At 36.0% G+C, this 19,172-nt stretch overlaps 1 protein-coding gene across 3 annotated transcripts in view; it reads right to left on the bottom strand.

Annotated features, from left to right (window-relative positions):
• The window catches only part of LOC111517714 (uncharacterized), a 69,178-nt gene that overhangs the window by 17,661 nt on the left and 32,345 nt on the right, over nucleotides 1-19,172 (bottom strand). For 2 of the 3 annotated variants that reach the window (XM_023173960.2, XM_023173959.2), the window contains exons 2-4: nucleotides 17,758-18,513; nucleotides 15,367-15,694; nucleotides 5,319-5,655 (exon numbers count right to left, since the gene is read on the bottom strand). In XM_023173960.2, the coding sequence (XP_023029728.1) occupies nucleotides 5,319-5,655; nucleotides 15,367-15,694; nucleotides 17,758-18,410 (1,318 nt within the window). In that variant the 5' untranslated portion in view covers nucleotides 18,411-18,513. Of the gene's footprint in view, nucleotides 1-4,735; nucleotides 4,873-5,318; nucleotides 5,656-15,366; nucleotides 15,695-17,757; nucleotides 18,514-19,172 lie in introns of those variants that run through there. The other variant, XM_023173961.2, reaches the window with a different exon arrangement.

The raw sequence follows: 19,172 nt of genomic DNA, 5'->3' as shown, positions 1-19,172 counted from the left end.
AGATTAAATCCATTTGGAAAAAAGTTCTCAGGAAGTTTATTACGTTTGAGCGCAGTTCTCCAAATGAAAGAGTTCTTGAACAGTTAAGTTCGAGGTATACTGAGTTAAACCTCAAAACGATGAGCAGCCACAGTCCGTCACATATTTCTGATATGTACCCACTCTTGGTGGATTCAAATGTGCCAAGTCACTTGAAAACTCCCGTGAAGGTATGTATAGAAGAGAGACAAATCTCCAACCTTTTTTCGATGTTCCAGACTATCAAGGTTGCAAGTAATGTTCAGGTCTCCAATCAGGTGGATGGCTCTTTTTTGGATGGAATCTAGCAGCTTCAGGGTATGCTTAGGGGCGGAGCTCCATACATGAGAACAATACTCCAAAGAAGGTCTGATCTGAGCTTTATAAAGCATCAAAAGTTGCTGAGATATGTACAGTTTTCTGGTTGGGAACAGTGTTCCAAGCTTTTGAGAAGCAGCCTTTGCAATTCCAGCGACATGATCTTGCCAAGACATATTGGTGTCCATTTTAACCCCCAACAAACTTATTGAAGCACAAAGTGGAATTTGTTTATATTTGTTACTAATTGTCTATTTATGTGTTTTTTTGACCTACAGTATGTACTTATTTTGTACTTTCTTGCGATATTATCATGCCTACTTTTGTGATCAACTTTAGAATGTATTCATCTAATGTTTGTCAAATATTTTAAATCATTGCAATATATAACAAATACCTTTTATTCTCACCTATTGTAATAGGTCTATAGTCATAGAAACTTCAACTGTATGAGTATAATTATAGTTCATTTTTATTAATCATTTATTATTTTCAATCACAAGATTCCACTATTTTATCGGTAGATGTAAGCAATCTGTTACCAAAATAAATATTTGTACTGTAATGATTATATAATTTATCTATCTACATGTTATTTTGAATTTTTTTAATGCATAATATTGCTACTTTTGTAGAAATGTTTTTAGAAATATTTCATTGAACTTGTGTTTGTTATATATTTTACGTCATTTCTATATGTATCACATACGTTTTTTACTCGATACTTTCTAGATTATTTGTATATTAGGTCTATATTAGGTCTATATTAGGTCAATAAAGGTCTATCTATCTATCTGTCTATCAAAAATGGTCAAATAAATCATTACTATTGAGACGTTTCGTGAAATATATGTGATTACTATATTATTTACTGCATCTTTAATATAGTGAAAATAGTATTTTTTTATCGAGTCAACAGTCACTCACTCAGAGCATAAATTGGTCATTTTCGAAATTTTCAATCTAATATTTTAATATATTCTTACGTGATTACGCACCCATAACTAAATCACCGCCTTTCATCAATAACAACCAATAACCAGAAATGCAGAAGACTTTGTTAATATGTCCAGAAAATAAATGCGTTTTGAATTAGAACAATACTAAATTCGTTACATTCATTAACAAAATGAGATTAAAACTTTAAATGAATATCAAGATGAATGATATGGAAAAGTGTGACATTAATATCCCTTCATCATAATGAACATTTATTGACACTCGATATTCAATAACAATGTTATGAAGTCTTGTAACACTGGAATGGCAGAGTCTGGAAGATGTCTGGCTGTCATGTTGGAACACGTTCATGAAGTGACAAAATGGTTTAGACTTTCCCGGCTGAGGTTTTCAGTGTCATTTCTTTTCGAGTTTGAAAGCCGTGGATTTTTGGAATTTCTTCCTGACATTTCGCTGGCGCGAGTGGCTAGATTCTTCAGAGGTTTAACCATCATGGCTTGCTGTCCGATAACTAACTACGGCTTCGTAAAGCGTATTTATGCTTTGTCAGATAATCAGTTGTATTTGTACCTGCATTTGTACCTGTACTCGTTCCTGCAATTGAACTTGGAACATTAACAATCTTGCTGCCTGTTGTCCTGTTCGTTGTTCTCGAATTCCTTAAAATGGGGTTCCATATTTAATTGAGGTGCACCGCTTCTTCTTTCCGGTTGAAATTCTCCGTATGTTTGTGGATATCTATTGCCTCCCGTACCAGTCGGCTATGGTATCCCTGGTTGGGGGCAATTAGTTCTGTGTTTTCAAACAAAATTCTGTGGTCTCCTTCACTAAGTGCGTGTTCTGCCACAGCTGACTTGTCCGCTGTTTTTGGTATGAACTCACAACACCTGGTTCATAAACTTTACTACACTTCAGCAGATTCTCTATTAATACATCTTTTGTTTCTTCCGATTGTGGAAGGTTATAAACAAAAAAAACCGTATAAAAAAAATTGGAAGTTTTCATTCTCATTTTTCATAATAATCTCCTACCACGTAATAACGCCTACATTCATCAATTCATTAAATAGGTTTATGGTAATGATTTCTTTCAAAGCAATAGAATGATGAAAGAATTGAAGGCTAGGTCTCCCAAACCGGGTTTTAGACCGATTAAATGCTTCTTTGTAACAGCAATAAAGTTGACGGCGATATTATTGTCAGCTTCGAAATTAACGTTGATTTGTCATGAATAGTTTGATTCTTACATGGATGCATTCAGCTAAGAAAATTTCAGAAAATAAAACCTAGGAATGCCACTATACCTAAACAACTATTTTTTCAGATGAATGTCTCATTTTTTCAAACTCAAACTTTGTTATTTTTTAACAATACCAATCGATCAACCAGCGATATATAAAGCCATTCGTCCTGGGCTCGTGGTTTTATCATGCTGTTTGTTCTCATGGTATTGCTAAATTAAGTTTTTGTTGAACATCGAAATTTATCGATAAAATCTCGAGGTTTTGTATTACTTTCGATAATTCTGTAACATAATCTACATGCGAAATGTGTTGTCAAAACACTTGCACTTTCAAATAAAATCCATCAGGCAGTTGAAAGTTCAATGAATTTAAGACTTGCACATAATGTGGTTGAAACTCAAAAGAGCATTCAACATAACCGTGATGTTTCGTGTACTATTTCCTGTAACAGATGTTACTGCTCTTAATGTGGCGTTATGGTGATATTCTGGTTTTTTGTTTTTGAGATGGTGATAAAATTACTGGTTGATATTATGAAAAAGTTTTACTCTGGAACATGCAGTTTCAGGTTTCCTTGTATGTTTTCACATTCTAGTAAGTAAAACAACTTCTGTATACTGGTGGCCCCTATTTGCCCCAGATGACTCAATCATAACCCCTCTTATAGTAACAACTCTGAGTACCACGATGTCAGTGATCAACAATTAGATCGACCGCTTTCACTCAAAGCTTCTTCCTTCATTGATACTTACCTAAAATACCCACTCTTGATGAATACTTTTTCAGTAATGTAGTTTTTGAATTATTCCGAAAACGTGTCTAGAACTGGCATCGATCACTCGATCTCCATTACAAAGGGAAGGAATAGGTAAATATTTACAACAAAGCTAATATTTTCCCCTGGCAAATGACGAGCTCTATCAACACCTTCATCGAAGCATTATGTAACCGCATAGCTAGAACTCTGCCTGTGATGTGACCAAAAACCACACAGGTCACAGAGAGAGCTCCAGAATGCAATTACAAAAGATGGTGTTAGTGGCATTAGTATAACGAAGCGAATGGACAAAGCAATAGGCTACTTACAAATATGTACAAGTTAGCAACTTTTACAGATGAGAAGATAGATTAGAAAGCGTGTATCATTAGAATGATAAAATTACTGACGTCAAAATAACAGTGAGTTGATATTTGAAATGTCTCCTGATATGCCTAAAAAAAGTGCATAATTACATATTCTCAAACGCCAATTTGAATTAATCAAGGTGCAACTTGTAAAAACAACAAAAATTTTAGGCTTTTTCATACTGTTTTGAATAACTACAAATCCAACACAGCTTTGCAATCTAAAAACAAAGTGAACACCAGGTCGCAAACAGTACCTTAGGTGTTTCACCCTCAAATCTAATCCAATGCTGTTGATTAGGTTCAGAACTTGATAGGGAGTGTCTCAAGGTTGTGTTTTTGAACTCATTCTCTTCATGTTTGTTACCAAAACGATTACCCTCACTTCATTTGAAAGTCTTTGGAATAAATGTTCTCAAATTTTCACTCAAACACATATTGTTGAATTAGAATTTCAAATCAGACAGGCTATATGATAAACCACAACAATGAGTATAGATTAATTCCCCATATTTTTCATGAAAGCCACACTCCAACACATTTTTTATTCACCGTAGTTTTTGTTGTTAAATTGTATATATTGATCTTGGAAAAAAGTTATCCAATTCATTGAAACATATTGTTAACATCCTAACTTTAAATTCATAGCTTACTGCTGTTTAAAATTATCTGGTTTACCACTCATACAATTCATCGTATTAACCCTACATGTTTAGCAAGTGAGTAGCTCTTTAGTTAATCTTAAATAGGAGTTACAAACAAAGATTCATAAAAAATATGGAAAAAGAAGTTTTCACATATAGTAAAAAGCATACTTGAAGACTGGCTGTAAATCAAATTATCTAAAAGAATAATTCGTTCAGGCCAGTCTCAATTCCCCTGGCTAATACCACAACGGTCGTGGTATTAGCCAGGGGAACTGGCTAATAGTTGTAAATGAGCCCTGTTTTCAAGATTTCAATATAGTTTTCAAGTGAAGTGTGTGATTAATCCTGAATGGGTAATATGGACGTGGAACAACAATAATACAATATTTTCACTATAATTTTGGATTGGAAATGAAACAATAACTAAATTTTGTAAAAAATGTCTGTATGTCTAAAACGAAAACAGATTCTTTGGAACATAAAATAAAACATCTTCTATACATTGACTGTGTGGCCTCTCCTAACAAGAACCAGCATCAATAATTCTATGGGTGCAGGGACCTACAACATGCAGTAATGAAAAGGGGAAGTAAACAGGAATGTTAAATACATAAGTAAATTTGAAAGAATAAATAAAACATATCATTGATCTGCTTGAAATATTCTTTTCCTGCCTCTTTTTGTTGAACCAATTTCACTCAAAATATATTTAATTGTTTTACAAAAATTACTTTTTCTGCAGACAAACAAATTACAATGCAATTTTTGTTTCTGAATTTGAAAACTATTTCACAAGGCTAGCAATTCGAATTATTTATTTATTGATAACTGCATATAAGTAGTGTAAATGAGATCTAGGAGGACTAGCAGTTTGTTGATGCCTAAATATCATTATTGTTGGTCAAATCATTTGATCAAATATCATTCAAAAAAATCTAGTTCCACAAAAATACGTATTCTTTAAAACCCACACCTGACTCCAAAAACAAAAAAAAACAAGCACTCACCTAAGTTACTATGTTCAGTCTGTGTATTAAAATTAAAACGTCCAACCATTGGACCCAGTCCTTCACCTTCGTGAATGAGAGGCATCTCGGGCTTCACTGCCGCGGAGGGGTCTCCTCCGCTCGTATTGCCATTGGAGGTTAAGTAGCCCATGTTCAGTGGTGAGAGTTGCAACAAGTCCAGCTGGTTGCTTGCCGTGTTTTGCTGTTGGTGCTGATGTTGCTGAGGCGCTGAAGGTTGACCGCTGCCGAACGGCTCTTGTCGCGGATGGCTGTGTGACTGGCTCGTGCTTGGACCGGGATCGAAGGAGTCTTTAGAAAAGGACAAGCTTCGGCAAAACTGGAAAAATGCCGTGAATTAGTTGGTTTTAGTTAATGTGGTCATCCTTTGCAAAATTTAAATATGTATGGTTTATCGAAAACAGACTGATCAAATCAACTTCCGTTTATCGTAGGGAAATAATGAAATTGATAGGAGGGGCGCCAAATGCCACACCCGTCTGAATTTCAAAACTATTATATATACAGAAAAAACATCAGGCGAATTCGAATGTTCCCAACAAAGCTCGAATATAATCTAAAAAAAAGATCTTGTTTTATGTCAAATGAGCTGATTGAATGAACAAAAACAGAATCTTTACCCTTGGAAACTATGAATTCAAATCTTAATGAACGATCAATCGTCAGGTTGTGGGTGTATACATTTTATAACATGTACAGTAGACTGGGTAAGGCAATTTGAACAATCAGAATAATACAAGAATCAAATCAAAATGCAGAGTTTATTATAACATACTACCATACCAAAAAATTACCGGGAATTGGTCAACAAAACTCAAAATACGTATTATTCTTCCAAATTGATTAGGTATATCGCTTTCAAAGTCGGCCCATTCCGAAATAGTACACTTTAGCTAACGAACAACCCAATCATCAAAACATTTCTTGAACGTAGTTTTCGAAATTGACATCACTACTCAAAGTGAATTCTCTTTTATGTCATCCATCGACTGAAAATGGGTGCCTTAAAGGAGTAATTTGAAGGAATGCGGTGGCTTAACGATGAGCAAAAGTCATGGGCTATAAGCTCTAGTGAATCTGATGAAACTTCCAAAAATTATAACTCTATATTCGGTTATTGTATTTCGAAACTTCATATACATTAAGGAAAACACAAAACATCGCAGACATAACATACAGGTATTATTAAAATTACAGGAAACAAAAAAGATCTTCTACGGAAATTAAATAGTGTTGCTTTCGGGTAATTTTGTTCACTCGGTTGTTATTGTTAGTTAATTTCAATCACTTGGTATATTTAAATAATTTTTCATACAATGTTTATAAAAAACGAATTTAACACTGACGATATGTAATTTGAAAAGTTATAAAATGAAAAATATTGACTTGAAACGTTTGACCCCTGGTTTATTTCGCCTTTAAATCAGACGTATTAACACACAGTAGGGACCGACTAGTCCAAGCAGATAGATTGAAAGGAACTGAAAATTAGGTCTTGGGCAAAATTTTTTCTGCCACTTCAGTTTCGATGGTACTAGGCAAAAAATCAAAAGGCCATCAACAATACGTTTTGACTACAAAGCCTACCATATTAATGTGTTTTTTTAAATGAATAAACAAGGATAGAGATTTATTTGAAATGATTGCCTGAAGTAGAGATCTTAAACTTATGATATCATGTCGTATCAAGTAACACTTTGTCACTATACGACAGCTTTTTCAATCATATCCATCAAAAATGAAGCATACATATCCCATGAGAAACCTACTTCTACAGTACATTTCCTCAATGCCCCCCTTTTATTTTTTGAATGGGTCAACTCAAAAAATTGAAATTTGAGATAATGAAATTAATGCATGAATACTTTATTTTGAAGTGAAATTGACAGATGAAACTTGCAAAATGGCGACTGGGTGCCATCTGGGAAAAAAATTAAATGGAAAAGAGGATATTGTGACATCTATTGTAACACAATCCTAGAATATAATGTCAATATCTTCAACTACTACAAAATGGCGGAACTTTTAATAATTGCCTGAATACATTGACATTAAATTACATAATATGAGGTAATAAGCTTGAGGTCAGTTCAGAAGATGCTCGAAATGATTGCCTTGAACTTCTTGACATATGAACAGCCTATCCAGTATTTCACGCCGAACATTTTCGAACACAGTAACGTCAATATCTCTAAAAATATTTATTATTCTCTGCCGTATATCCAATATTGAAGCAGGTTCAGTTTCGTACACCTTTTGTTTCAAAGAGCCCCATAAAAAAAGTCCAAAGGTGTAAAATCTGGCGAGCGGGCTGGCCATTCTGTAGGACCTCGACGGCCAATTCAACGACCAGGAAAAGTAGTATACAAATAGTTACTTACTTGTCTGGAGTAATATAGTGGTTATCCATCTTGTTGGAATAAAATATCCATATCTAATTCATTAGGATTCGCTTCGACGATTTCAGTGATGAGAGGGTCAACAGTAGTTTCCAGCATATTCAAATACAGTTCCCCTGTTGAATTTTGATCAATAAATAGAGATCCTACAAAATGGTTTCCCAGTATTCCTGCCCAAACGTTAATTTTTTCTAGATATTGGGTATGTGATTCCCGAAAAACGTGAGGGTTGGTGTCATTCCAATAACGGCAATTTTGTCTGTGAACATTGCCCTTTGAAAAAATGTGCATTCACCACTGAAACAATTATTGTGGAAATAGGTAGGATGCCTTGCAATGGTTTCCGTCATGATTTCGCAGAATTCTGTTTTTCGATCAGGGTCATCTTCAGTTAATTGGTGTATCATTTTAATTTTGTATGGATGATACCTATTCCACTTCAAAAGTCACCACACAGTAGAAGGAGACACCTCACAAACATTGCGACGGAATAAGTAGACTACCATCTAACCAATTATTTGCACTTGCTGTTCTTCCGGAACAGATGACTTGGGAGCTTTTTGTTATGTACACTACCGGTAGTTGTGAATTTGGATACAAGTTCCCTCAAATATTTTCTACATATAGGACGATTCGGAAAACGTTCATTAAAAATCCTTTCGGTCTCGTGAAAGTTACGCGTCGCACCGTAAATAAAAACCGCTTAAATTTTTTCTTCCAATCGACAAGAATGAACCATTTTAGGGATTGTTGATGTGGTACCTTTCTACTAGTAAAACCGAAAACTAAATGAGAACATTCTAACTGAACAATGACGTTCATTGTCATACTGACATTTTTTGTCGTTTTTATAAACAAAAAATAACTTAACAAACCTTATTAGGTTATTGGAATTGCCATATGACAGATAAAAAGGAATATTTCTAGAAATATCGATATTAATGTGTTTGTCTTCAGGAAATTATTGAATCTTCTGCCATTTTGTAGTAGGTGGAGATATTGACTTCATATTCTAGGGTTGTGAAGTACTCATCAGGATCTTCAAAAAGATGTGTCACAAGACCCCCTTTCCTTTAATTTTTTTTCCAGATGGCGCCCCAGTCGCCATCTTGAAAGTTTAATCTGTCAATTTCACTTCAAAATAAAGTATTCATGCATTAATTTCATTTTCCCAAATTTCAATTTTTTTGAGTTGACCCGTTCAAAAAATAAAGGGGGGGACATTAAAGAAATGCACTGTATATATTTTTCATAGAACGCCGTTTTAGAACATTGGAAGGACTAAAGAGAAACTTCGACAACACAGAGACTTTCACACGGAAATGGCCCGCGAGCTTCTCCACACCCCCCATATATTATTCTATCAAATCTGCCACTTGACAAATAAACAACCCATCACATTGGCATCTGGAAGATAAAATTAAACGGCGCGACAGCACTTGTCTAGAATAGTTCAGTTGTCATCGCCGGTGCATTAGTTGCCTACCGCTGAACATCATGTTGGTACTGATGCACTTGTGTTTGATTTAGAGGCACAAATACTAGGAAATGCTGGTGTATGCAATGCCAGAGCTGGTGACATGTACTTGCAGTAGTTCGGGCAGGATGTGCCACTCGCAACTGTTACAGTCATTTTCAAGCAATGGGAAAATTAAAAGTTATAGTTCAAGTAAACGATATAGTGCCTCCTACCTTCCAGCAGTTCCCTTTTAATAAAATAGTTAGGAAGCTAACTAATTTTGTTATTCAATAATCATTTCTGATTATATAACAATCACAATAACTATGTCCGATATTAACTTCTGTTTCTATATCAAGACACTCAATAACTTTCATATTTGTATAATTTCCTGGACCCGGATGTCACGCAGGTAGCTATAGCTGCCTCCGTGGTGATTTTGATAGTTTTCTTGTGAACACGAGATCTATCAACTGAAACCACAAATGTGCGGTTGGCTCCTGTTGGTGGCTCCGTGCATTTGTATTTCTATCTTTTGGTAACCAAGTGTTGCCCATCCTTACACTTGGCTGCACCATACTGATGATGGGCCAAAAGCCCGAAACACGTGTCTATGGTTTGCCACTTTCATGAGTGCTATGTCCGATATTACCTTCTGTTTATATATATATTTATATATATATATATATATATATATATATATATATATATATATATATATATATATACATATATAAAATCTAGAAAGGTTAATGTAGTCAAGCTGCTGAAAAATAATTCCATGAAAATCAAAAAATAAATAGATAAGTACTTTTTGATCATTCCCATATTCATATTGGTGGTTCCACTTATGTTTCGCTTGCGTTTACGCAGCTATTTTTATCAAGTACTTTCTTGGTTTTTCTCATTTTGTCTTCAATCGAGGACCGCCTGCCCGGTACTGACGATGCAAAATAGGCTGAAACAGCTGTCTACCGGTGGCTCTTAAATTGAAATCAATATGGGAATGATCAAAAAGTACTTATCTATTTATTTATTTAAATATTTCAATATTTCGTTTATATAGACGAGTGGGAAAGTAGGGATTCAAATAACAGAGTGATGATTGAGAATACTTCTGAATACTTCTTACTCGCACTTGAATAGGTGTGAACCACAATAAACCCTCACGGGTTCCGGTGGAGGGTCGAATAGACCCACTCACATATATATAATAAATTTCAGCGACTGTGAGTAGTTATGTTTTTTTTTTGGTTTCGTGGGTTCAGCAGTATATATACAATCGATCGCTTCAAAAACACTTCACTAACTTTCTTCGAAAGCTTCTGATAATTCCTCTTCCATATTCTCCGTTTCACTGTCACTGTCATTTCACTATCACCATTGATATGGAAGTGTCCAATCTCCATATAGTCTTTTTCAACTAAAATAACTTTTATAATCCTTTTCTGCCAGTCTTCTTCGGTAATATTAGATACTTCTTCTTTAACTAGCTCTATCAAATTATCAAATTTTGGAAAATAATTTTTACCCCTGATGCTTTGTTTCAATTTTCCTCAAATCAACTCGATGGGATTGAAAACCCAAAAATAGGGGGGAAGTCTCAATATGATGTGTCCATACTTTTCAGCAGTACTCTCAAGGGCATACACTTTTTCAAATGTTTTTGTCTGTAAAACTTTAAGTAGTTGGTTTTTGGTATAGTTATCTTCAAAATACAAATTGTTATCCATCAAAAAACTTGGTATTTCATCTTTCCTCGAATTTTTATTCGGTACTTTGATGAGCTGCCGCGAATGATAGGAATCGTTGTCAAGAACTATTACACTATTCGCATCCAAATTTGGGATCAATCTGTTTTCAAACCAATCCTCAAAAATATTAGCTTCCATGTTCTTATGATAGTCAACATTGCAGTCCTCAAGTTTTTTCCACATAATTTCAAAGAATTCAGAACCCATCCTTTACTTCCTCCGCAATGCACAATGATTAGTCGCAATCCTTTTTTTGCAGACATATTAGGCGTACACTTTCTCGAACCATCAGTCCACCCTTTCGTAACTGTGTCGTGAGTGTCATACCAAGTTCCGTCCAAATAGAAAATTTGCCGTTGTTCTTGTCTATATGTAGTTATCTGTTCTAAGTATTTGTTACGCAATTCCACTATTCTTAAGCTTTCCATAACTGCTTGACGTTTGTTTATTATTTTAAATCTAAATCCTAATTTCTTTATCCAATTCTCAAGAGTTTTATCACGTTATGGCCGGAAGTATTCAATTTCTTCTTTATGATTTCAATTCTAGGAATCTCATTGCTTTTGTAACAGTCGTATATTGTTTTTTTAATGATTTTATTAGATACCTACACATCTGAAGGTTTTGGTAATCCCGCATCAAATCGCGTCTTGCGTTCATAAGGATTGTTTTTGACTATTTTACGTACAGTTGAGAAAGGAATTTCGGTCAAATCTGATGTTGCTTGTAATAGTTTTTTCCCTCGAAACCAAACTTGATATGTAGATTCTTATATACATATTCAAATGCATTCATGCATACATGCATGCATACATACAATATTCAAATGCATCTGAATCTTATTCACTGGTATCTCTTTTTCGCATTGTTCACCAGCGCTATTGGAATCACTACCCAGGAAAAAGTCTGCGTTGTTATCACACTCGTTATTACTATTAGTACTTGTCCAAGGACGCCACATTTTAAACAAATAACAAAAATTTTAAGTAATTATAACTTTACCAATATCGAATTTCAACACTCAATTCCTGAACTGAACATTGAAAACACGACTCTTCTAACCATCCTCACATTATATTGGTCACCGTAACATGACTTCAAATCTAATTTTATGACTCTTCAGTCAATCATAAAACTCGGTTAGTAAAAATTATCCAATACGAACCGCCAATTCTTCAGTCCACGTGGACTAATTCGTAGCGGCATTATTCTTTTGTATTGGTTTTTTGGCCCTTGAGTTCGCCGATAGCTTGAAGATTACTATATCGGTTACTTCGACTATACTCAAGCGTAAATTTGAGGAATCTATTGTATAGCGAAACACGTGTCGCGGCTTTTGTAAAACCCTTTATAGTAAAAACTATACAATGAGCTGTAATAATTAGTTTTAATATAGATTTTCATCAAGTATCGGCCAGCTCTATTCAATGATTTTGTGATTACTTAACTAAAACTTAATCGAATGAAGGATCAAGAATAATTTCCAGAAAATCGTTTTCTACAATCGTCCCTGTAAATTAAATCAATCTCGAATATGGCACGCGGTAAATTGAGGTAATTGTGCAGTGATCTAACGCAACTAACGGAGTAAAAAATCCAACCGAAAATTAACAAGCCACACCCACATAGGAGTGGTTGACTTTGATGACGACTGCTCTTCCGAAACAAACTGAAAAATTTCGAATTATGACACAGAAAAAAAAAAGAAGCTTGTGTAACATTTTGAGGTGAGCAGAACCGTTGAATAGAAAAACTGATTGACGTGGAATAAGTTGATAGTTTTTACTATCTTTGGCCGATTTTAATTGGATAATGATATTTGATAAGAGCTATGTATGTACTGATTACTTATGTATGAACTTATCAATAAAACCAATTATTACTATTATTATTCACGTGGTTTTTCATGAAAAATCGTTACCATCAATTACTTGAATACCTTCAAACTTCATACATATTTCGTTGTAGTCGAGTATTCATTTGTTTTTCTGATGCTTAAGGACAAAAAACAAGCACTACAGGAACATCTTTAAGGCATTCTAAAAGCGTTGCCTGTGCGACAATAGCGATTCCACATAAATGCAGTTCTCCGGATGAAAAAGTGAAGTTCGAGGTATTCTGAGTTGAACCTCAAAACGATGAACAGCCACAGTACGTCGCGTATTTCTGATATGTTCCGCTCTTGTCAAATGTGCCAAGATACTTGAACACTTCCCTTGAAAGTATCTATAGAAGAGAGACAAATCTCCAACCCTTTTTCGATGGTCCAGGCTATCAAGGAAGTTGATGGATGGAATCCAGCAACTTCACCTGACCGTAGGTCAGGTGTTTATATCTCTTTTATTAAGGGTGAATACGGCGGTGTATAGGGCTGTTGCGCTTGATATTTCTAAGGCCTTTCCCGGTGTGTGACATGAGGGTTTGTTTGCCAATCTTCAATGCTATGGCACAGTAAAAATCAACCAGTAAGTCAACTCCCACTACTTTCATTCATAAATTCACAAAGTGAAACGAAATGTCGAGCCAATTTCGTTCTTTTACCATAGACGTGCGCTCATATAAAAACAAAATGTAAGGATATTATAGAAGATTTAATAGTAAGTTACTTATTCCGTACTACAAAAACTAAAAACAATAATGACAACAGCTAATAAAATAAAAACAATATCAATTTTCGACCGTTTGTTGTAACTAATCCGATGCCCGTGGTACCGTCGAATCCTTCGATACTACAGCACTGAACGCGTCCCCGGCAACTCGGGCGGATCACGTGGTAAGAGCGCCTACTGGTTATATTATTCTACTGTGGCTACTGCTTGGCGTTCTCTGCAAGTGGCCGTTGATGGATATCTCTCGAATTCTTTCAACAACAACGCTGGTGTTACCCAGGGATCCATATTGTCTCCAACCCTCCTTTTATTGTATATCACCGACTTATTGGAAGAAAACAAGAATCCACTTTGTTGACGACAGCACGATTGTCTCGTCATTCCATTTGGATTCTAGGACATCGGCTACGGATGCACATCTTTATCGGCAGCAGGAGGTTGCATATCTCAATGAGGATCTAGAAGTGATTTTGAATTGGGGTGAAAGTAACCAGGTTCAATTCAATGTCACAAAAACCCAGGCATCGATATTCTCCAAAAAGGTAAATATCTCCGAACCGAACTGTTTAAGAACTCTTCCTGAGATCGTTTTTCCAAATGAATTTAATCTCCAGCTATTCTAATCCAATGTGAATCGCTACTTTCGCACAGGCACTGCTCTTGAAGCGCCTTGAGGATTTTTCTCTAGTGCTTGTGTTTTGTTCTTAAAAAAAAGTATGAACTGTCAGGTAGACAGATCTCGGAAGTGGAATGTAAGGGTTGAAAATTATGATCTTCAAACTTTTTTCCGTTCAAAATTAATGATTAACAATTTCATATCCTGTGTGAATCGATATACATTAGATAATTGAATTCTCAACACATTTCGAGAGGGTTTCATTATGGAAAGTTTCAGTTTCAAATTGTATTGAAAAAAAAAATACAAAAATGTTTTCTGCGTTTCCATTTCAAAGGTTAATGAAAAACTACTTCGAAAGGATAAACAGAACTTTAATCTCTCAGCATTAATACACAGGAAGAGACATTGAAAAGATCTATTCTGCATGGGAATACTGAGTTCATTTCAAGACCAAGTTTCATTATTTTTGTAGAATTCGAGATGTCGATATTGAAAGATAAGTAGGTATCTTGAAAGAAGGATTGGGATCTAGTGAGAAGGATTCAGGTCTTGCAAAAAGAATCAGATTTCGATCCTTCGAAAGAATGTCGAAATCTTTTGAGAAGTTGATTCATTGAAAGTTGAAGCCCTGAAAAAAGTAAGGAACGTCAGAACAATGGCGCAAGATCTTTAAAAAAGTTAAAAATCTGAAAAATTCTTGGAAAAAGTCGAAGCTTTGGAAGAAGTGAGTCTAGAAAAAAATCGAAATTCTTGAAAAAATGTCGAAGTGCTAAGAAACCTTTTTAATGTATGTAGAAAACGGTCGTATGTGAAAACAATTCGACGTATGTAATAAAAGATCGACGTATGTAATAAAAGGTCGACCTATATGGGAAAAGGTCGACGTATACAAAAAAAAAGGTCGACGTATGTCGAAAAAGTCGACGTTTGTCGAGAAAAAAAATGTCGGTCTACGGAAAAAGGTCGACGCATACGGAAAAAAGGTTGTATACGGAAAACAATCGACGTATGCCTGAAAAAAGGATCGATATCTGTTTAACAATTTTGACATAAGTAGAGAACTATGAACTTATATAGGAGAAGTAGGCAATACTATTCAAATGTAGCTCAGTTCTGAGAAATAAGGTTGAGAACTGGAAGCAAATATAAAGTTCCGAAAAAAAAACTGTAAATATACTGTCAAAACTCACCTGTGATGAAATAGGTTTATGCGTTGGACTATCCAACTGAGGCACTGGCGGGGTGGTGAGGTCGAAGAGCCCGGGGCTCAGCTTGATGTCCCTAAGGAGCAGGTCCATCGGCGGCACCGGTTTCGGCTTGACGGGCGGCGGGTTCTCCGGACACAGGAATACCTCAATCTCGCCCGCTTCGCTCCTCATCTGGATGTTGTACTTCGTCTCCTGGTGCTCGTCGGCGGGGACGGATAGCTGCGTGTTGGGGGGGGCCTTGATTGCCATCACCGTTTTCTGTTTGAAGCCACTTATCGACCTCAAGTCTTGGTATGTCACGTAACCGTACCTGCGTGAAGACCACGATCAGAGGCGGTGATAAAATGACCTGAAGACGGTATATTAGCCACGGTCGGGATCGCCGCGACGGTTAAAATCCCGTATGACGGCGTCTTAGCCACGGCCGAAAACGAGAATTAAGATTCCGGATAACAGAAGCTTAACCATAGGCGATGTCTGTGGTAATTCTTCAACCCCACTCGAAAGCCAGCAAAATTGTAAATACGTTAGTTTGAAGTGTGAAAATTCAATGAGATAAACATTGATATTCCTAACCAATGAACCTTTCAAAGTTATTGCATGGATTTGATAAAACACTGATGATGCCACCTATATATACGCTTAAAGGAATTTTCCCTTTTCAGTGCAATATAATTCTATAGCAAATCACAAATATTATTATCAATTGAAACTCAAGAAAGGAATTCAAAGAATTTTGTAAAGATTTTTTAAATAATTGATAATAGCATTCAACTCAAGTTCAATACAGTTTCATACAGAATTAATAATAACTTTTTTATTTTATCAAACAATGAGAAAAACTAAAAATTATGAAGAAAACTCTTGTCAAACTCTTCGTTCTGCTAATCCAGAACTGAAAAACTCGTCAAGTCCTGAAAAGTTTTAAGGAAGCCGAATGAATCCCTCTTTGTGTAATGTCAGTGATATACAAAAAACTATTTTTCTCACGTTGAAGCTCCGACGCCTTGAAAAATTTGAGCAATCATAGGATTCACACATTCTTGTAACTATCTCAGATTTTCCATGTTGCAAAAAAATTACCCTGACATTTCGATGTTTTAATGAAAAGGTTTCTGGACGAATGTTTTCTCAAGCATTGAATCGGCAAAGCAGTCTAATGGGGTAGCCAGCTCTATCACCTGATTTTTCACCAATGCATTTATTTTCAAGATGCCTACGTCAGACATGTTTTGCTACCACTCCTGCCATTCCTTAAGACAGATAATGTTTAGGAATAGCCGATTTCTGATCTTGGAAACAGATGTTGACTAAAACCGTTCATATATTGCTGAAAATATTTCAAATCATTATCATTCTGCAACTTTTACTTAAAAAATCGATGCATTTGTCTTTTTATTCATAATGATACGATATATACGCCGAATGATTGAGAAACTGATTTCTTCGACAAAAATTATTGAATCTTTTCGCAGAAAATTCCATAATAAACCAAAAAGTAGGGCCACTGATACTTTCTGAGATATCTTCAAAATTATTTTACGGCTTGCTTCTTGTGGTGCAGTAAAAATCCAGCAAGTTTTATCAGTAAATTGTACTTCTCTACTGTCTAATAGTCCTGATTTCTATATTCAATACAATGGTGTCAGGTGTGGGGTAACATTTTTTCCCGTTCCACCAAATTCGTGTCTAACCGCAAAGTTTATTGTTTTGAATGAACCTTCAAAAATGAATTGTGAAATACCTAAGTATCATCGCACTGTAATTCCAAACGATCTTTGCGCCCCTTCATCAGTCTAGAAGTGTATACATACAGTCACAGACGAAGAGAAAATTTCAACCTGCCTGAGAGATGCGACCTTATTTCAGGCGTGATTAAACGCCATCGATTTATCTGAAGAGATAAACCAACCTTGCATATGAATCAATAAAAATATTCTCAAGTAACCAAGCGACTTTGGAAGCACCAAGCTCTCATGAGCGTTCAAGTCGGTAGTGGATTGCCAATAGTGAGACTTGAAACATTGTCTCTGGTCTGTATTCCTGGCAACACTGACCTGAAAGGCAATATAACTGCTTAGAGGATGCTGCAACCAGAATCAGAACCAAACTCCGCCATTGACATCGCTATGAGTTTTCGAAAACACTAATACCTGAACTGCAAAAAAGAGATAACACTTCTGGAAAAATCCAGATCATATTCGTCTGAATCATCATACGAATAGACACGGAATCTCGAAAGATCCAGCATACCCTGTTTATTTGGAAGACGATGAACTGGGTTGAATAGAGCCAGTCGCTTTGTACCTACCTATCTACATATCTATCTCGAAAAATTTAGTAAGGTAACTTACCTTGCGTCGACCAACATACCTATCGTTATTCAACTTCCTCAACTCGCTCTCCGCCGAACTTATTAACCTATCCAACGTATTCTCTACATTATCCAAATTCTGCATGTGCTTGGTCAGCGCTGCGAAGTTGCTATTCTCGCTTTGGCCCCCTTTCCACTGGATATTGTTTTTCGACTTCTTCTCTAAGATGCCGATGCCCTCCAGTACGTTCGTGATATCGTATATCCTCCTCTTCTGCACGTTCAGCTCTTGCGAGGCCCTGTTCAGGTCTACCACGCCATTGGGCGACTTCTCCAGCAGCTCGGAGAACTTCTTCGTCAGCAGACTGAGAGACGTGTCGTACCTGGTGTTCTTCTTCACGGGCGTTTGCCTCCGCGGCTTCTTCGGCTGTGGAGGCTTGAACTCGTGGTTCATGGGCACTACAGCCGGAACGACGAAGTGCTGCGACTCCAGGTTTAGCTTCCGTTTCACGGGAGGGGCTTGAACTGGAATAGTGGATGATATCATCTGGTTCACCGGTGTGGCCCCGTAGCCGTGGTCCAAGAGGTGCGGACTGGGGGTGAACTCCGATTTCATCTCGCTCTTGACGATAGTCATGTCGGGGGTGGAGTTCGACGGGAGAGGCTTGTAACTCCTCGGACTATCGGAAGCTCGGCGGATCGTGCGAGGCATCTTGCTTGGTGTTTTTTTTTTCTGATTTCACGTGATTATTTTCGTTTCATTTTTGCGCTGGGGCATTATTTGAGGTCGTTTCATTAAAATTTGTTTCTAAAATCTGAAAAGAGAGAAAAATACTTCAGATGATGTATCCGATTTCAATAAATATCCAAAATACGAACAGGAAAGATGCATTTCTATAAATGTACTTGCAATCTTATCACTAACATTACATACTAATTCTTTATTTTCGCTATTCAATAGCTTCCTCGAGCAGCTTGTTGAGGAACACAAAAGATTAATATTTTTTTGTCGATGACTCTCCTATTTATTGAAACGTGAATAATTCCCTTCTTTTGGAAGAACATTTTTGGAGACAGTAACAAAAACTGGCCTGTTCCGTTGGGATCTTTTTATACATTCAAACAGACTGTCTTTCAATAACTACAAGTATTTTTTCTATTATAGAGACCTAAGTAATAGGACTATAATTGGTTTGAAAATAGGTTTATTATTTACGATATTTACCAATTTGAGACAGTAACCTATTCCAATACATTTGTTTACTATAACAGATAGGGTTTAAGTAACATGGTGCAACATTCCTGCAGCTAATGTATTTATTATCCACTCATAAGTTTTTTTCAGATTTTGAAATTCGATTCATTTACAATACAAACTTGAAGCTTCGATCTGGAAAAACCGACATATATATTCTGCTTTTATATTACTAGCGGTCCGCCCGGCTCTGCACGGGTGCAATACTGATACTGAATT

This window comes from Leptinotarsa decemlineata, unplaced genomic scaffold (genome assembly GCF_025532065.1).
Source record: "Leptinotarsa decemlineata unplaced genomic scaffold, Ldec_3_MD MMD2_tig00000882_RagTag_RagTag, whole genome shotgun sequence".
NCBI classification, from domain to species: domain Eukaryota; kingdom Metazoa; phylum Arthropoda; class Insecta; order Coleoptera; family Chrysomelidae; genus Leptinotarsa; species Leptinotarsa decemlineata.
The sequence above is the reverse complement of the archived record's forward strand: the minus strand, read 5'-3'. Positions and strand labels throughout refer to the sequence as shown.